Source organism: Saccharomyces cerevisiae, chromosome XI, assembly GCF_000146045.2.
Source record: "Saccharomyces cerevisiae S288C chromosome XI, complete sequence".
Lineage (NCBI taxonomy): Eukaryota > Fungi > Ascomycota > Saccharomycetes > Saccharomycetales > Saccharomycetaceae > Saccharomyces > Saccharomyces cerevisiae.
The window spans coordinates 584,847-604,296 of NC_001143.9; the positions used below are offsets into that span (position 1 = coordinate 584,847).

General features: G+C 37.0%; 10 protein-coding genes across 10 annotated transcripts; 4 read left to right on the plus strand and 6 right to left on the minus strand.

The window, feature by feature from the left end:
* Nucleotides 1-105: 105 nt before the first annotated feature.
* Nucleotides 106-1,863, plus strand: VPS501 (sorting nexin family protein; the record flags this gene model as incomplete). Its single annotated transcript, NM_001179868.3, has 1 exon — nucleotides 106-1,863. The coding sequence occupies one exon, from the start codon at nucleotides 106-108 to the stop codon at nucleotides 1,861-1,863; it is 1,758 nt and encodes a 585-aa protein (NP_013004.3).
* Nucleotides 1,864-1,942: 79 nt separating this feature from the next.
* TRZ1 (tRNase Z) lies at nucleotides 1,943-4,459 on the minus strand (the record flags this gene model as incomplete). The annotated part of the gene is made up of 1 exon (NM_001179869.1): nucleotides 1,943-4,459. The coding sequence occupies one exon, from the start codon at nucleotides 4,457-4,459 to the stop codon at nucleotides 1,943-1,945; it is 2,517 nt and encodes an 838-aa protein (NP_013005.1).
* A 1,089-nt stretch (nucleotides 4,460-5,548) lies between these two features.
* On the plus strand, nucleotides 5,549-6,511 carry MTD1 (methylenetetrahydrofolate dehydrogenase (NAD(+)); the record flags this gene model as incomplete). Its single annotated transcript, NM_001179870.3, has 1 exon — nucleotides 5,549-6,511. The coding sequence occupies one exon, from the start codon at nucleotides 5,549-5,551 to the stop codon at nucleotides 6,509-6,511; it is 963 nt and encodes a 320-aa protein (NP_013006.3).
* Nucleotides 6,512-6,659: 148 nt separating this feature from the next.
* RPF2 (rRNA-binding ribosome biosynthesis protein RPF2) lies at nucleotides 6,660-7,694 on the minus strand (the record flags this gene model as incomplete). The annotated part of the gene is made up of 1 exon (NM_001179871.1): nucleotides 6,660-7,694. One exon carries the CDS (start codon nucleotides 7,692-7,694, stop codon nucleotides 6,660-6,662), a length of 1,035 nt encoding a protein of 344 aa, NP_013007.1.
* Nucleotides 7,695-7,978: 284 nt separating this feature from the next.
* NUP133 (Nup133p) lies at nucleotides 7,979-11,452 on the plus strand (the record flags this gene model as incomplete). Its single annotated transcript, NM_001179872.3, has 1 exon — nucleotides 7,979-11,452. The coding sequence occupies one exon, from the start codon at nucleotides 7,979-7,981 to the stop codon at nucleotides 11,450-11,452; it is 3,474 nt and encodes a 1,157-aa protein (NP_013008.3).
* Nucleotides 11,453-11,574: 122 nt separating this feature from the next.
* On the minus strand, nucleotides 11,575-11,976 carry DAD2 (Dad2p; the record flags this gene model as incomplete). Its single annotated transcript, NM_001179873.1, has 1 exon — nucleotides 11,575-11,976. The coding sequence occupies one exon, from the start codon at nucleotides 11,974-11,976 to the stop codon at nucleotides 11,575-11,577; it is 402 nt and encodes a 133-aa protein (NP_013009.1).
* Nucleotides 11,977-12,208: 232 nt separating this feature from the next.
* Nucleotides 12,209-14,044, minus strand: HBS1 (ribosome dissociation factor GTPase HBS1; the record flags this gene model as incomplete). The annotated part of the gene is made up of 1 exon (NM_001179874.3): nucleotides 12,209-14,044. The coding sequence occupies one exon, from the start codon at nucleotides 14,042-14,044 to the stop codon at nucleotides 12,209-12,211; it is 1,836 nt and encodes a 611-aa protein (NP_013010.3).
* Nucleotides 14,045-14,247: 203 nt separating this feature from the next.
* Nucleotides 14,248-14,835, minus strand: MRPL20 (mitochondrial 54S ribosomal protein YmL20; the record flags this gene model as incomplete). The annotated part of the gene is made up of 1 exon (NM_001179875.1): nucleotides 14,248-14,835. The coding sequence occupies one exon, from the start codon at nucleotides 14,833-14,835 to the stop codon at nucleotides 14,248-14,250; it is 588 nt and encodes a 195-aa protein (NP_013011.1).
* Nucleotides 14,836-15,010: 175 nt separating this feature from the next.
* Nucleotides 15,011-18,226, plus strand: PRP16 (DEAH-box RNA helicase PRP16; the record flags this gene model as incomplete). The annotated part of the gene is made up of 1 exon (NM_001179876.3): nucleotides 15,011-18,226. The coding sequence occupies one exon, from the start codon at nucleotides 15,011-15,013 to the stop codon at nucleotides 18,224-18,226; it is 3,216 nt and encodes a 1,071-aa protein (NP_013012.3).
* Nucleotides 18,227-18,348: 122 nt separating this feature from the next.
* On the minus strand, nucleotides 18,349-19,386 carry OMA1 (metalloendopeptidase; the record flags this gene model as incomplete). Its single annotated transcript, NM_001179877.1, has 1 exon — nucleotides 18,349-19,386. The coding sequence occupies one exon, from the start codon at nucleotides 19,384-19,386 to the stop codon at nucleotides 18,349-18,351; it is 1,038 nt and encodes a 345-aa protein (NP_013013.2).
* Nucleotides 19,387-19,450: the final 64 nt, after the last annotated feature.

Genomic DNA, 19,450 nt, shown 5'->3' on the forward strand with positions numbered 1-19,450 from the left:
TTAAATTGTGTAGTGGAAGCAAAATGCACTGCGCTTATGTGAAAAAGTTACACAATAGGGAATACATGGAACAGCAGATCAGAACTGCAACCCTACAGATTAGATATGGAGAACGACAAGGCGTCACATGCGAGCCCAAGCATTGGAGTGAACGAATTTGTCGTTCAAGGGGAGATATCCATAGACGACTCCGAAAGGTCTGTCAAGAGTGTTAGCGTTAGCATAAGTGATGATGAGGATAGTAAGACAGATGTACAAGATAATATGGCCACACCGTCCACAAGATCGAAATTTCAAACAGATCTGGCCATTGATAATAGGCTATTGGAAAAAGATCCAAAGTACAAAAAACTTTTCACTGAAAAAAGAAGACGTCGAAGACCAGAAAGCTGTATTAACCTCATGACTAAAGGTAAGGGCACTGGACAAAAAGATAACATTAATGATCAAATTTTCAGCCTAAGAATATTACCAGGCTCCGATTTAAACTCTTTAAAGGATTCTTTATGGATAATAAAGATCTCTACCCAGCCAGATGTTGAAAAAACAATCGCAAGAGCTTTTTCTGATTTCTATTGGTTATATCATCAATTACAAAATAACCACTGGGGAAAAACGATTCCTCCGCCTACAAGGTCCAACATTCTTGTAGAGAAGGACGAATTTGCCATAAATCATCTTTTTATGATACGTAATAATGAGAAGTATGATCCAATTTTTAATTTCAAACCGGAATATATCATATCATTGCAATTGATGGCAATGATTAAGCACATATTCAATGACAAGGTTTTACGTTTGGATTCAAATTTCATAGATTTTATTAGTTGGGATGACGATCTTCCTGAAAGTTTGCAAATAGTAGTCGATGACAGTACCTTCACAGGGGATAAAATACTAATGACATCTTCTCAATTTCGAGAATTAAAAGAGTTTCATAAACAATCAAAAAAAGTGGAATCAATAACAAATTCACATGCTTCGTTAATACCCGTAACAGAACTTACCGAAATATATATAAGCCCGACCAAATTATTCTCTAGAAAAGACTACCAAAGGCTTTTTCAACCTCAAAGCACAGACAACACCTTTAATAACAATGACCCGTTGATTCAAGAGTGGATACCAAAAAGCAAAACATTATTCACTAGTTTATCCTTTGGTTCAAGTGCACCTACTTATCAAGAAGCGTCAACTGAGATACAGGCATGCCATGACTGGGTAAGCATATCCAAGGAGCAATGGAAACAGTTACTCTACCATGTATTACAGTACATTGTAGACGAGGCAGTGAAGGTGAATTCTGTGATAAACGAATTTACTGAGTGTCTTAAGCAAATTTCTTTGGACGAAGTCATTAGAGCAAACTCTGAACTATTTTTGAAATTTTCCAAACTGAATGAATCCTTTCTAAAAAAATTCAAAGGTGCATCGAGGCAAGACATTCTGAAGCTAATCATATTATTTGATGAAAATGTAAGATTTTGCGAATCATTTGAATCCATCTTAAATCAAAGATTGAAGCTTGGTAAAATTCTAAGCATCATAGAAGTGGATCTAGACAAGAAGAAAAACTTTCTTGACAAACTATCTCCGGGAAACAACAACAGTAACAATGAAGACCTTAAGATACGCACGGCAGAGGATGAATACCGCATTGTATTAAAAAGATATAACCGTGTTAAGCAGAGCTGGGAGAAAATTATGGAAGATATCTTAAATGAACGGAAAGAATTTGAGAAGAGAGAAGCCGCCGAGGTTAATAGTTGTTTAAAATCAATAAGAGATTTGAACATGGATGAAAAGAAACACTATTTACAATTATGGCAAGACTTTGTACCAGATGAGCACATAAGCCAATGAATATGTACATAATAACGTAATTAAAGAAGATAATTTACTACTGAAAAAGCAACAATATAAGAAGTTAAGATGAATTATACTAATTTTTCTTGTGTTTCTTAAGTTTGACTTCCAAATCTTGTACGCTTTCAACGTCATCAACATCTTCTTCTTCTTCCTTTTCTTCAACAAATGCCTTATTCAGCAGTGGAAAAATACGCTGCTGTTCACCAATTTTCTCATAATCAACGATCATACTGTCGAAAGCAAAACAAAATTCTCTCGCCATCACATCAATATTATTGTCTAATTGGGGCAATTTGGGATATCTCTGGGAAAAGTGTGTTAAGATCAACTTCCTAGCATTCATTTTGTTCGAAACACCGATTGCTTCATTAATAGTGCAGTGTTTTTTCTTCACGGCATCCTCCAGTAGCTGATTTTCTAGTGTAGCTTCGTGAATTAATAGATCTGAATTATAGCCTATTTCGAGGGAAAATTTCTCGATGTTAGGTCTTGTATCGCCTGAATATGAAACCTTGAATGTATTATGCTCATTGTTTTCGTCCATTCGGAAGGTAATTGAGTTCGAATATGCCCAGTCACAATGTATAGCTCTGCAAGTTTGAAAATATTCTATCGATAAATCCTCATACATTTGTCTGATCAAGTCAACATCCCTATATGAAGAATCTCTATCCAGTTCCAGTTTTCTGTTTGATTCTTGATTGCTATTTTCTTTCAATATTTCATTGAACTCTGCCAAAGGAACAGATTGTGTCTGCATTCTTACAAACGAATCATTGATGAAATGCTCACAACTTATGTATTTGATTCTCTTTAAAATCTCTTTATTTTCTAGAACTAACCATTCATTAACAAATTTGTGATATTGCCATGGAGTAACCACATATATATAACTCGTTTCATCATCCTTGTTATATTTGTACCATTCATTTAGCACGCTGATTATTCCCAAATGGTGGTCTGCATGCAAGTGACTCAGATATATCATTTTCAAATCCTGAAATATTGACTTGACTGCTAGCTGAGAAAACATCCTGTGTATGGTACCTAAAGTATTTTCACCAGCATCTAGCATAATGTTTCTATTTATGGTATTTCCATCGGCGTCAGTAAAAGGAACTTTAACAAGTGTGGAGACAACGTTTCTATATTTAGAAGGCAATGCACTACCGGTTCCTAAGGTGATAATTTCAACGTGTTTCTTCTTTTCTGCTGAATTGTTAAAGTTATCCACGTGTAGTTGATTATTGATAACTGTATCGACATCAGCTAAGGGAAATTCTAATGGTTTTACATGTTCTTCGAAAATTTCTTGCCACGAGAAATCCGCCACTTCACCGTTGATGTTGCATTTCATCGGTTCTTCGTTCATCCGAAATGGTTCGAAAGTTACTGTCTTGTTTTGTGAAAAAATATGAATGTTATCCTTCTCTATTATTGTATTCAAAGGCTCTTCCTGGGATTTACACATAGATGTACCTCTGCTGAGTGGTGTATCGAATCTGTCGTAGAAGTCCTTGGAAAACACACGATCTGTTTTTGGTAAATTGTAATTATTTACTTGTAGTGCCTTTAATTTCAATGTGGTCAATGCAGAACCGAAAAATGATATCGTGTTTGGAGAAATTTTATTGTGGGATATCATATGATTTACTTTACCATAATTGTTTTTCTCAAATATGTCAATGAACGCGAATAGATTATCATTAATGGTAACCTCATCACCAAGAAAATAATACACCATGCCAAGCTCAGCACAATCATAATCCTTGAATTTTTCTACGAAAGCGTTCAAATATAGGTCATCTGGGATATCCAGGATCAATACTTTGGCAAAATGACGTTCATTCTCCAATACCTGTTCCGGAGTTACAACAATACCGTTATCCAAAGTAATTGTTTGGCCCTTGGTTAACTTTGCAAATAAGGGACCCTTCGGAACACCTAGTTTAATAGCTTCCTCCACTTTAAATTTACCCCTCACTGGACTGAATGAAATCTCGTAATTCGTAGAAACTTCCACTTTGGCGTCTAAGTCAGGCAACTCTACATTCAAGTGCGGATCACTAGAAGGATCGTACCTATCGGTGGGTGCATGTTTGGGGAACATTTTTGCTACTATGGAACGTAATACACCTTTTTGAAAACTATCGAAGACGCCTAACCTGTCTTCCCCCCCATTTTTCAGAACATTAAAGGATTTAACAGCTATTATCTTATCTTTATATACTTCCTTGTCTTTCATAATGTGATCGTTCAAGTCTATTCCGAATCTAAAGACGAAGTATCTCCAAGTGGAAACTATGTAATTCAAAATGTCATTGCCGTAATGCAAAACAAGATTACTTTTCCCTTGATCAGCAATAGTCAAAATCATTCCAGGTAATCCACCTATATCTGACCAGTTTAATTCACCAGTAAGGAAAATATCCTTCAATTTGGATATCCTGATCTTATTTTCAGTCAGACTCCTTTGGGATCCTTCACCAATTTTACCGAAGAAATACTTTTCCCCATGTGCAGACTGGACTAGCAGCAATGGGTGCTTTGTATCCGATGTAGGATGGGTGATGGGTATAAATGTGAACATCGTTGAAAACCTTCCAGGACTCTTTTCTTTGCGGGTGGTCGTTCTATTAGTCTGTTGCTTTTTAGGTCCCTTTCTGTATGATTTATACCTCCTGACCAAATGGGAAAATGCAGATGAGAAGGATTTCAAGTGTGAATGACTATTTAGTAGTATATTCGACAGTTTGAATTATGCTTGAGGAAGATTATTTCACTGCCGCTCTATATCCTTTCGGGTATTTTAGAGAGAGAAAAGGAGGCAAAAAACAACCACCTAGACAGAATCATTAAAAGGTGGTATGAACTGCCGAAAAAGGGCCCAAGACAAGGTTTAGGATGCTAATTATGTCTTCCCTTTACGTCAGTTATAGATTATGCGATGCCCAAAAATTTTTTTCACTGCGGGTAAGTGTTCTGAAATACCGAGCAGTTACTATGTAGAAACGCTACGTCCTCGTTTGAGATATCAGTGGGCGATATTAATGCAACCAGGAATACCGCAACCCCATTACAATGGCCTAGCAAACATTCTGTAACAGCAATTTTGATTTGTTGAGTGGGTTGCTCTTTTTTTTATAGCATGACAATGATATCCGTAGGAACAGTGACATCGTATTTCAAATATGCATTCGAAAAAAAATAACCCAACTGAGGCTGTAGTATATTGTTTATGCAGGCTGTCACCTCCATAAATTGATATTTTATGGCATTATTCGCTACTCCAAGGTACCCTAAGAGGCCCTACTTTTTTGCGAAAAACCCCAAGACAATTTATTCTTTTCCTAGTCCAAGTCCTGACAAAAAATGAAAGCCCTGCGACTCTTTTTGGCGGAGTCAGCCCGAATCAACACAAGCCCTAATATTCCCAATGAACTGGTAAATAGATTTCTACAACGTTGTAAAGACTAATATTACTGTCTTTACTATTATGATATATTGACTCAGTAGAAAAGGAAAAAAAGCAACTACGCAAAGTATTTAAGTGCCTTGCAACCAGCTTCTTCTTGGGCTGAGATACAATACCTCCTTGTCTATTCAAGTGTACAGTATCGCAAAGCACAGTAAAATTAATTCCTATCAACACAACCCATCAATATAAATCTATAGAGAAATGTCGAAGCCTGGTCGTACTATTTTAGCAAGCAAGGTCGCCGAAACTTTCAATACCGAAATAATTAACAACGTAGAGGAATACAAGAAGACACATAATGGTCAAGGTCCCCTTCTTGTGGGATTCCTAGCTAATAATGATCCTGCTGCAAAGATGTATGCTACATGGACTCAAAAGACTAGCGAGTCAATGGGGTTCCGCTATGACTTAAGGGTCATTGAAGATAAGGATTTTTTGGAAGAAGCGATAATACAAGCTAACGGCGATGACTCTGTGAACGGTATCATGGTATACTTTCCTGTTTTCGGTAATGCTCAAGATCAGTATTTGCAACAGGTTGTGTGCAAGGAAAAAGATGTAGAAGGGTTAAATCATGTTTACTACCAAAACCTGTACCATAATGTCAGATACCTGGACAAAGAAAACCGTTTGAAATCCATTCTACCTTGCACACCACTAGCTATCGTTAAGATATTGGAATTCTTGAAAATTTACAACAATTTGTTACCAGAAGGAAACAGACTGTATGGGAAGAAATGCATAGTAATTAACAGGTCAGAAATCGTCGGTAGACCACTGGCGGCGCTATTAGCCAATGACGGTGCCACAGTATACTCTGTGGACGTTAACAACATTCAAAAATTCACCCGTGGTGAAAGTTTGAAATTAAACAAGCATCATGTGGAAGACCTTGGGGAGTACTCTGAAGATCTGTTGAAAAAGTGTTCTCTTGATTCAGATGTGGTCATCACTGGTGTCCCTAGTGAAAATTACAAATTCCCCACCGAATACATCAAAGAAGGTGCCGTCTGCATCAATTTTGCATGCACCAAAAATTTTAGCGATGATGTCAAGGAAAAAGCTTCTCTTTACGTTCCAATGACTGGTAAAGTTACCATTGCAATGTTGTTGAGAAACATGTTACGTTTAGTAAGGAACGTAGAACTGTCTAAAGAAAAATAGAACATTTGTGGCTGTTCAAATAAGCATAGGTAAAACAGAATACATAAAAATAAGGGAAAAAAAGAAAGATCATTTGTAATGTACTTACTACATACATATAGAATTCTCCTCTCTTAGATTATCATATAATATACAAAGTTTATGGGTCTTATTTCTTCTGTCTTTTAGCAGAGGGCTCAATATCAGTGGCACTGACGAACTCTTCTTCGTATTCTTGTCCATCATCCGAATACGACGCTTCATCTTCGTAGTCTTCATCTACCTCTCCATCACCTTCTTCAGTTCCTTGGTCGAATTTGGATTTCAAACCCTTCATCTTTCTTGTTTGTAGTTTACCCAAATCTTGTTTGCCCATATGGATTCTACCCAATTTATCACCCATGATATCTAATTCTACATTCTTCTTTGTCTTCATTTCTAATTGTTTTGGCTTCTTGTGAGCTTCAGTGACCATATCTGGACTTGGAGTATGAATTCTGCCGATTTTGAAATCTAGACGTGGCCCAATCTCCACCAATTCAATACGTGGTAATCTCTTACCACCTTGGTCGCTTTTATAACTTTTTAATTTGTAAACACGGAATAGAACGTTCGGCAATGGCTCACCATCTTGGAAGTCACCTTGAATGGTCATGGAAATGACATGTTGTAATCCCGCAACATCCTGTAAATCAGTAGATTCGCCTCTAAAGAAATCTAAAAACAAAGATTTAATTTGCTTGTATACGGGATGTGTATCAAATGCAGCACCTTGGAATGTAAACATAGGCTTCAACCCTACAGTAAATGTTAATTTCTTAAAATCAGATAACAACTTGAAATTATCTGCAACCATTAGTTCAATCATATCATATATTTTGTAGCCAAATGTACGTATAAAGGTCATGTTGTTTTTACGCTTTTTGGAACTTGTCATCAGCACCATCAATGAACAGTCATTCTTTTCACTAAAGAACTCTAGTGGCGACATGTCTTCGAAAGGATGAATATCATTCTTACGATTGAACCTCTTCATATCTGGCTTCTTCAAGGCACTCAAATCTACCATAATATCGTGCAGATTCTTGTTACAGCTTTGCCCTGGAATGAATAGCGCTTGCTTGACATTCTCTACCAACTTAGCTTCCCTCTTTACCAAAGCTCTCTTGGCTCTTGCATTCTTGGGTTTTACGGTTCTAATCATTTTTTCTGCCAGTGTTCTCCTGCGCTTTTGGATATGATAACTTCAATACAACTCATCGATATACCAAATCACTTTCCAATAATGCATTACACTATAAGAAAATTCGATCCTTAGCTCATCGCAAAAAAATGAAAAATTTTCAAATCGTATAAAACGATATATTTGAGGATTTAGGAATCAAAATAGCAGAATAAACCAAAACATACACCATTTAGGAATAAGGTTTAGAGGAGCTCGAGCATACTGTTACATCCAATTCAAGTGAAGTACATTAGGATAGCCATATGAGTGAAAAAAAAGTACATCTTCGTTTGCGGAAGGAACTTAGCGTACCCATTGCGGTGGTTGAAAACGAATCCCTGGCGCAGTTGTCTTATGAAGAGGAAAGCCAGGCCTCTCTAATGGACATTTCCATGGAGCAGCAACAGTTAAGGTTACATTCGCACTTTGATAATTCCAAGGTTTTCACAGAAAATAACAGATACATAGTAAAAACCCTTCAAACAGACTACAGTAGCGGATTCAGTAACGATGACGAATTGAATGGATATATCGATATGCAAATTGGATATGGACTAGTCAATGACCACAAGAAGGTTTACATCTGGAATATTCACTCCACTCAAAAGGATACGCCCTATATAACTGTACCATTTCGTTCTGATGATAATGATGAAATAGCAGTCGCGCCCAGGTGCATACTAACTTTCCCTGCTACAATGGATGAGTCTCCATTAGCACTGAATCCTAATGATCAGGACGAAACCGGAGGGCTTATCATTATCAAAGGTAGCAAAGCGATATATTATGAGGATATCAACTCCATAAATAATTTGAACTTTAAGTTATCTGAAAAATTCTCTCACGAGTTAGAATTACCCATCAACTCTTCGGGCGGAGAGAAGTGTGACCTAATGTTAAACTGCGAACCTGCTGGTATAGTGCTTTCTACAAATATGGGCAGAATATTTTTTATAACCATTAGAAATTCCATGGGTAAACCTCAACTGAAGTTAGGCAAACTATTAAATAAACCTTTCAAATTGGGTATCTGGTCCAAAATTTTCAATACAAACAGTTCAGTTGTCTCATTACGAAATGGACCTATCCTCGGTAAGGGGACAAGGTTAGTATATATTACTACTAACAAAGGAATTTTTCAAACATGGCAGTTGTCTGCCACGAATTCCCATCCAACAAAATTGATTGATGTAAACATTTACGAAGCCATTTTAGAGTCGCTCCAGGATTTGTATCCATTTGCTCATGGTACGTTGAAGATTTGGGACTCTCATCCATTACAAGATGAAAGTTCACAACTTTTCCTGTCATCTATTTACGACAGTTCATGCAATGAAACATATTATATTCTTTCCACGATTATCTTCGATTCTTCTTCTAATAGTTTTACTATTTTTTCCACTTATAGATTGAACACTTTTATGGAGTCAATAACCGACACAAAGTTTAAGCCTAAGATATTTATACCTCAGATGGAGAATGCTAACGATACCAATGAGGTAACTTCCATTTTGGTAATGTTCCCCAATGCTGTTGTCATTACTCAGGTGAACTCAAAATTGGACTCTAGCTATTCAATGAGAAGAAAGTGGGAAGATATTGTTAGCCTTAGAAATGACATTGATATAATTGGTTCTGGTTACGACTCAAAATCTTTGTATGTTTTAACGAAACAAATGGGGGTGCTACAGTTTTTTGTGAAAGAGAATGAGGAAACAAATTCTAAACCGGAAGTTGGGTTTGTCAAATCTCATGTTGATCAAGCTGTTTATTTCTCCAAAATAAATGCAAATCCCATAGATTTCAATTTACCTCCAGAAATTTCACTAGATCAAGAATCTATAGAGCATGATTTAAAATTAACCAGCGAGGAGATTTTTCATTCCAACGGCAAGTACATACCCCCTATGCTAAATACGTTGGGGCAACATCTCTCTGTCCGTAAAGAATTTTTTCAAAATTTCCTGACATTTGTTGCTAAGAACTTCAACTATAAAATATCACCCGAACTGAAATTGGATCTGATCGAAAAATTTGAGATCTTGAATTGCTGTATTAAGTTCAATAGTATCATCAGACAATCTGATGTATTGAACGATATATGGGAGAAGACTTTATCAAACTATAATCTGACACAAAATGAACACTTAACTACTAAAACAGTTGTAATCAACAGTCCCGACGTATTTCCAGTAATCTTTAAACAATTTTTAAACCATGTTGTGTTTGTTTTGTTCCCATCACAAAATCAAAATTTCAAACTAAATGTTACCAATTTAATCAACTTATGCTTTTATGATGGAATTCTTGAAGAAGGTGAAAAAACTATAAGGTATGAACTTTTGGAGTTAGACCCGATGGAGGTTGATACATCCAAGCTACCATGGTTCATAAACTTTGATTACTTAAACTGTATCAATCAATGTTTTTTTGATTTTACATTTGCGTGTGAGGAGGAAGGAAGTCTGGATTCTTATAAAGAGGGCTTGTTAAAGATTGTGAAAATTTTATATTATCAGTTCAACCAATTTAAAATATGGATCAACACGCAACCCGTTAAATCTGTGAACGCCAATGATAATTTTATAAATATCAACAATCTTTATGATGATAACCACCTGGATTGGAACCACGTCCTTTGTAAGGTAAATCTAAAAGAACAGTGTATTCAAATAGCAGAATTTTACAAAGATTTATCTGGATTGGTGCAAACATTACAAACTTTAGATCAAAATGACTCAACAACCGTATCGCTATACGAAACATTCTTCAACGAATTCCCTAAAGAGTTTAGCTTTACATTATTTGAATATTTAATCAAGCATAAAAAATTGAACGACCTCATCTTCAGGTTCCCACAACAACACGATGTTTTAATACAGTTTTTCCAAGAGTCCGCTCCAAAGTACGGTCATGTAGCATGGATCCAACAGATTCTGGATGGGTCGTACGCAGATGCCATGAATACTTTAAAAAACATTACTGTTGATGATTCAAAGAAGGGCGAAAGCTTGAGCGAATGTGAATTGCACTTGAATGTTGCAAAATTAAGCTCGTTGCTAGTTGAAAAGGATAATTTGGACATTAATACTTTGAGAAAGATCCAATATAATTTAGATACAATTGATGCTGAGAAAAATATTTCAAACAAATTGAAAAAGGGCGAAGTTCAGATATGTAAACGCTTCAAGAATGGCTCTATCAGGGAAGTTTTCAACATATTAGTGGAAGAGCTTAAATCAACAACAGTAGTCAATCTATCGGATCTCGTTGAGTTGTATTCTATGCTCGACGATGAAGAGAGCTTATTCATACCGCTAAGGCTTCTTTCTGTTGATGGAAACTTACTGAATTTTGAAGTTAAAAAGTTCTTGAATGCTTTGGTATGGAGAAGAATCGTTCTACTAAATGCTAGTAATGAAGGAGATAAACTGCTTCAGCATATAGTCAAACGTGTTTTTGATGAAGAACTACCCAAAAATAATGATTTCCCCTTGCCCAGTGTGGATCTTTTATGTGACAAATCGTTACTGACGCCAGAATACATAAGCGAAACATATGGCAGGTTTCCTATTGATCAGAATGCCATACGTGAAGAGATATATGAAGAAATATCTCAAGTGGAAACGTTGAACTCAGACAACTCACTCGAGATAAAGTTGCACTCGACTATTGGTTCTGTAGCGAAAGAAAAAAACTATACCATCAACTATGAAACCAACACTGTAGAATACTAATATCTATAATACAATTTTACATATATATAATAAACTTTACTGGGGAATGATAATAATAAATATGTATATGCTATTATCGCAACTGCCTTCTTCCGATTTATATAAGATCCTTTTCTTTCTGTTCATTCGTTACCATCTACCCTAATTCTGACCATTGTTTCCGGCAAGGGTACCAGATCTTCATCCTCATCATTATCTTCATCATTCTTATCATTTTCTTGCGCTTCAAGACCTGTTTCATTTGATTGTTCAGATTCCTTTTTCTTAGAATCTTTCCACGGTCCTATCTCATAATCACCCTCTGCATATTGCAATAATCCCAAACTTGCTTGCGATATATTGTTTATTATAGAATCCCAATTGTTCATCAATTGGGCCACTGAATCCGCATTCATTCCCATTTCTTTGATCTGCTCATTCAACTCTGTTAGCTGAATTTTTAAGCCATCCGTTAAACTGGTTATCTTTTGTAATGACTGAAGTTCTTTTCGCTTTATAGCAATTTGTTCATCTATTGAATCCATAATAACTGTCTGAATTATGAGTTTTTCAAACCTATTCAATAGTTTTTTAGATATATTCAGAGGCAGGTATTCTTTTGTATTGTCGCCCTCTAACCTTTTGTAAGTACTTTCATATTTTTATTTTCGCGTTACACTAAATTCAAATATTAAAAAAGGATCGCTATTAATGTGTAGAAATTGAAAAAATTACATACAGAAGCGTATAAAATTCTTATCATCTATTTTCACCCTTCTACTGAGTTATTTCGGATATTTTACCTGCCGCAATGGTTCTACCGTCCTTTCTAAGAACAACTCTTCCCAAACGGTCATTTTCATGGGCAGTTAATAAAGGAATCCACCTCTTTACTTCAATTAGTTCTATTTCTACAAATGCTCGTTGTTTAGAGCCTAGATGTCTAATCTTTTTCTTGCTTGCAGTATTGCCCTTGTCTATAAATGAAATCAATCTTTTGATTCGAGCAGGTTGCTCCTTGACTCCGATGAAAAGAATAAACGGTGTTCCTGGCAGCAAAGGTCGGTTCATGTCAAAGGTGGTCAATTCCAGAACAAAACACTGTGCTGAATGAATGGACGAATAATCAACTGATGCTGCCAAATCACCATTTTGAATATCTTCTGGATAGGCTTTGCGCAATTTCAAAGTGACAAAATCACCCTTAATGGCAACATCTGTCTCTTCGTGATTCGTTGATTGGCCCTGTTGAGAACCAACCTGAATTTTATCCACAATACAACTCTGTTCCGACGGATATATTGTCAAAGATTCACCAGGTTGAATAGAACCTGATTCCAATTTTCCTGAAACTAGTGCTAAATCGTTACTTGTTTTTTTCGATGGGATGATCTCCAACACAGAAAACAAAAACGGATCATCTTTGTTAATTCCTTCATTCTCCTTTGAAATCTTGAACGCCGCATTTTCCAAAGTAGACATTAAGTTAGGACCATTGTACCATTGTCTCACTTCATCTGTATATTCAATTTTATAAACACCTTCTCCGGAAAAGCCACTGATAGGTACCCAATTAATATTATCCTCAAAAAACCCAATATCAACCAGATATGGCAACAATTTCGATTTAATCTCTTCAAACCTTTGTTGGGACCAGTCAACATTATCCATCTTATTCATAGCAATAATCAGATTGTGAATTCCAAGACTAGATGCCAGTAGCATATGCTCCTTTGTTTGCCCATCCAAGTCAAATCCTGATTCGAAAGCATTGGTGCTACAGTCTACACAAAGTATAGCCATATCTGCTTGTGATATCCCCATTATAGCGTTTGGAACAAAATCTCTATGGCCTGGCGCATCCACAATAGTAAAATTTGCCCTATGGGTAGAGAAATGCGATGTACAAATTGACACTGTTACACCACGTTCGCGCTCTTCATTTGTCTGATCCATAATCCATGCAAATTTGAAGGATGACTTACCCATAGTTTCACTCTCTCTTTGTAGCTTTCTCAGTTGGGATTGGTTGACAATGTTCAGATCATAAAGTAGTCTGCCCATTAGAGTTGATTTTCCCGCATCAACATGACCAAGAACAACAAAACTTAAGTGAGGTAAGGCAGATTTAACAAATGCAGAAATATCATGAGGTTTCTTTGGTTTCGTTGGCACCGTAGTCTTATAGTATCTTTGAACTGTCTTTTCATCATTGGCTTCCTCACCATTGCGTTCACCCTCACTTTCTTCCTCGTCAAGCCAGTCTGGAAGCCGATCATTTGGCCTTTGTTGCGAAATTGAGATGTTTGCCAGTTTTTGAGTAACATTCGCACTCCCATTAGCAGCAGCAATTGGCTTCTTTGGTGTCTTCTTCTTCTTCAAAGTTTTCTTCAATTCCGCCAGCGTGCTTTCCAAATCGAAATTGTTGTCAAACAAAGCTAGCTTAAGTGAAAGATTATCCCAGCCTTGGTAATCCTGTAACTGCGCCTTTAGAGTAGGAAATACCTCGTTCATTAGATCATATTCATCGTCATTCAAATAATCATCAAATTCACCTTCGTCGTGAAAGTCCGGCATGTCGTCTGCTCCATCGCTGTAGTCACTGTAAGCCATCTCGATAGTCAATAGTTGTCGAAGCAGAAGCCTTTGGGTGTCTCCAAGCTGTACTTAACTCTTTTTAAATTGCTTATTGGTTAGCTTTCATGTGGTATATTCAAGTCACATTAATGGGCGTCTCCGTGCATTGTGATCAATATATGAATACGAAGTACTTATAGAGTAGTATTTACACGATTGTTATTATATTTATATAGCATTCACGCCTGGTACCACAGGAGTTTTCTACGCTTACGGTCCTCTCTGGCTATACGCCTCTTCTCCTTCCAGCGTGATTGGATTTCTTGCAATCTACTTTCCATAATTTGTACATGTTGTTCACTAGGTTTCGAGACCATGGATACAAATAATGGCGAAATGCCATATTTTGCAGCCAAAAATTTGCGTGTATACTTTTGAGGATTGTCAAGACGTAACTTCCGGATCTCATCAATTTCTTGAGGTCCCAGATGATAGGTTTTGCCGTTCACTGTGCTCTTACCTACGAGAACATTTGGACACTGCTTCGCTTTAGTGCTTTGAACAGGCATGTCAAGCCCTCTACGAGGGTCACTGGCTGCCATAAAGCTACGTGGAATGGTCTCACTGTTAACAGATCCGGTTGCGATGGATTCTGATGGTTGATAGTACATTCCTGGAGCATCTCTGTGCTTTAAATACCCTTTATAGTTAGATGCGCTCTTAGTCTTGTTGTAAATCGTTGTCACTTGTGTTTTGGGAAATCCAAATTGCTTCCAGGCAGATCCAGCAGTGTGGAACGATCTGCAGCACACACCTCTGCCAATCATTCTTGTGCTATTTTACTTTGTCTTTAATTTTCCATTTTAACTTGTTGAAAGTATCTCTTTTTGCCCTCTTTTCTATTTTCTCAAATAATAAAAGCGGTGAAAGCTGAAAAATTCATGAGATGACTGCAGATGATAAAACACAAGAAGGCCCAAAGACAATACAAATACCTCTGGTATGGGTCATTCGGGGCGTGAGGAAAGGATAAAAGACATATTTAAGGAACTTACGTCAAAAGAACTAACGCCTGGGTTGCTTTTGACACTGCAGAAACTAGCGCAAAAGCCGAATACTAATCTAGAACAGTTTATTGCCAGCTGTAAAGCTTTGACGAAACTCAGCAGTAACAATCCAATCATTTTTAATGAACTTCTGGAGCTCCTCAAGAATAAATCTGAAGAGGACTCGACAGGCCCAAAGAAAATCGCCCCTTCTATAAATAAGAGAAAGAAATTTAAGATCCAGTTAGACCTTGACGATAATGAAGATGAGCTAGATTCTCCAGTTCAAAAAAAACCAGCACCTACACGGACGTTGTTCAAGAGAATAGATAAACTAAAGGCCAAACAGTTGAGGCAGTATTCGCCCACCGTGAAGGATCCTTCTCCAAATAGTGAACAGCAAACACAGAATGGTCATGCTGAAACGAAGGACTATGAACCGACTCGAAGCGAAGTAGTTGAGGAGGACAGAGAATGGTATGATAATGATGATGATTATGGAAATTTGGTGCCTGAACCTCTGTCTGAATTGCCTGAGGAAGCGAAACTACTACCTGTCATTAGGAATATCGACAACGATGATGCCTTACGAAATACCGTTCAATTATACCCCATACCACTCAAGCAAAGAATGGAATGGATCCCTCCTTTTTTATCAAAGTTTGCTCTTGAAAACAAAGTGCCCACTTCCATAATTATCGGGTCCATCTCTGAGACGTCCAGCCAAGTATCCGCTTTATCAATGGTGAATCCATTTAGGAATCCTGACAGTGAATTTTCTGCGAACGCCAAACGAGGTAGTAAGCTGGTTGCCTTGAGAAGGATAAACATGGAACATATTCAACAATCTCGAGACAACACCACTGTTTTGAACACTGCCATGGGGGAAGTACTAGGCTTGGAGAATAACAATAAAGCAAAAGATAAGAGCAACCAAAAGATTTGCGACGATACAGCTCTTTTCACGCCATCAAAAGATGACATTAAACATACTAAAGAGCAACTGCCTGTTTTCCGCTGCAGATCTCAATTGTTATCATTGATAAGAGAAAATCAAGTAGTGGTGATAATTGGTGAAACGGGCTCAGGTAAAACCACGCAACTTGCACAGTATTTATATGAAGAAGGATATGCCAACGATAGGGGGAAATCTATTGTTGTCACACAGCCGAGAAGAGTAGCAGCCATATCCGTTGCAAAAAGGGTTGCAATGGAAATGCAAGTTCCATTGGGTAAGGAAGTAGGCTATTCTATAAGGTTTGAAGATGTGACGGATTCTGAGTGTACAAAACTTAAGTTTGTAACGGATGGTATTCTACTCAGAGAGACCTTATTGGATGATACACTCGATAAATATTCGTGTGTTATTATTGATGAAGCTCATGAAAGGTCATTAAATACAGACATTTTACTAGGTTTTTTCAAGATTTTATTAGCACGTAGAAGAGATCTAAAACTCATAATCACTTCAGCAACAATGAATGCGAAGAAGTTCTCCGCATTTTTTGGTAATGCTCCTCAGTTCACAATTCCTGGAAGAACTTTCCCCGTACAGACCATATATACTTCCAACCCTGTTCAAGACTACGTAGAAGCTGCAGTTTCTCAGGCTGTGAAAATTCATTTAGCAAACGATTGTTCAAGCGGTGATATTCTCATTTTCATGACAGGTCAAGAAGATATTGAAACAACGTTCGACACTCTGCAAGAAAAGTTTTTGCAAGTATATTCTAAAAAGTTTGGTACCGCAAACTTTGAAGAGATCAATGATATTGAAATTTTACCAATCTACTCGGCTTTACCTGCAGATTTGCAATTCAAAATTTTTCAGGATCTACATGGCACTAAAAGGAAAATTATAATTGCGACAAATATTGCAGAGACTTCATTGACCATTAAAGGTATTAGATATGTCATTGATTGTGGTTACTCTAAACTGAAAGTTTACAATCCAAAGATTGGGCTTGATAGTTTAGTAATAACGCCCATATCAAAAGCTAACGCCGACCAAAGATCCGGAAGAGCGGGAAGAACTGCGCCAGGCACTGCATATCGATTATACACGGAAGATACATTCAAAGAAGATATGTACTTACAGACAATACCTGAGATCCAAAGAACGAATTTGTCAAACACCCTTTTACTGCTAAAATCTCTGGACGTTACTGACGAATTGAGTAAGTTCCCGTTCATTGATAAACCACCCTTACAAACATTTTTATCCTCATTGTATGAGTTATGGTTCATAGGGGCTATAGACACTAGTGGACAATTGACTCCATTGGGATTACAGATGGCAAAATTTCCCCTGCAACCTTCCCTTTCCAAAATTTTATTAATTGCAGTTAGAAACGGCTGCAGTGATGAAATGTTAACAATAGTTTCCATGCTTTCTGTTCCACAAGTCTTTTATAGACCCAAGGAAAGACAGAAAGAAGCAGATATTGCTAGAAATAAATTTTTTATCGCGAAATCAGATCACTTAACGTTACTTAATGTTTTTGAACAATGGAGGGCAAATAATTTTAGTTCGCATTGGTGTAACAAACATTTTGTTCAATACAAATCACTTGTCAGGGCAAGAGACATTCGAGACCAGTTGCTAACAATACTAAAATCTCAAAAAATTCCGGTCATTTCCTCCGGTAAGGACTGGGATATTATTAAAAAATGTATTTGTTCAGGATTTGCTCATCAAGCAGCCAAAATAACAGGACTACGAAATTACGTTCATTTAAAAACTGGCGTAAGTGTTCAACTACACCCTACAAGTGCATTACACGGATTGGGGGATTTACCCCCTTACGTGGTATATCATGAATTATTAATGACTAGCAAAGAATACATTTGTTGTGTTACTTCTGTAGATCCATTCTGGTTAATGGAATATGGTGGGTTACTCTACGACATCAAGCGTATTAAAAATGATCAGGAGGCCACAACTACAGGCCTCTTTGGTGAACACTATGAACATACTCTGGACAAGGTTGAAGATGATATTGATATCAATATTAGGAGATGTAAGGATATGAGAGACAGTGTGATACAGGAGCTCAAAATGACCGACAATTCAAACAAAGAAGACAAAAAGCAAAAAACGAAAAAGCAAAATATACTGAACGGCAAAGAAAATTCAATGAAACCTTTCAAAAGAAGGAAGCCTTTTTTTTAGTTTATGGGAAGAGCGTGCTAATAGGCAAAATATTCATATATGTTATTATATAGTTATATGCATGCATAAAACAAAGGGTTATTTATTGGGTACAAAAGAAAAGAGCATAACTCGTGGAGTGCTTACATTGAGAAAAAACTTTTATAATAGTTACCCATACTGCTACAATCAGATTGTTCATAAATTTCATTAGCTTTTGGCAACCATTTCGACATATTCTCTATTCTACGAGTGCTTGCTGGATGTGTACTTAGAAACTCCATATTCACAACACCCCCTCTATTCATTTGCTTTTCAAAATTTGCCATTCTTTCCCACACTTTTATTGACTCCTGTGGTTGAAAACATGCCCTTGACATTATCATCAGGCCAATGTAATCAGCTTCGGTTTCCATCTGTCTTGATGCTGGCATTCGCAAAAACCCATCCAATAGTATATTGTTGATAGCATGAGCTCCAGTAACAGTATATAACACCAAACCCAAAAGAGAATATATAGGAGCCTTCGACAAATTTTCGGCTGTGTGTCTTGCTAGCTGATGAGCAAATTCGTGTGCTAAAACAGTGGCAATCCCATCATCATTAGCACAAATAGGTAAAATAGAGCTGAATATAAAGACCTTACCCCCTGGTAAAACGAATGCATTTGGTGAAGCAGTTGGATCATTGACCACATGAATTTCCCACTTGATTCCGTCCAGTAGTGAGTTGTCTACACTAGGGTCCTTATAAGCAGCTTCGACAATTTTCATGAAAATATTCTCAATTTTGATGGACAGCGGATGCTGTGGAGGTAATATTTCCTGCTGCGTTTGTCTCCAAATTGATTTGTATGTGTAATTTCCGATAGTTAACTCTAATGGACGCGATACCCAGATGAACCTGGACCTATCGCTTACCGGTGCTTTATCCAAATGTGTATAATAAAAGAGAGAGCATCCACCAAATAATAAAGCTAAGTATTTTCTTGATGACTTATCGAGAAGAATGCTTTTAAACGATGATTTTTGGGAATACTCTCCATTATTAAATCGACGATATGAAGGACCATTGTCATAGCGGTAACATCGCGTTAACTGAACACGAAATGATACAGGTTTTAAAAATCCTCCACTGGTCCCTTTTCCAAATCCTTTGAACCTGATGATGTTGCGTAACATTTCTTGTATTTTATCTTTCCATACCTTAACTTAGATTGGTTGATGTCGCTTCGAAAAACTGCTT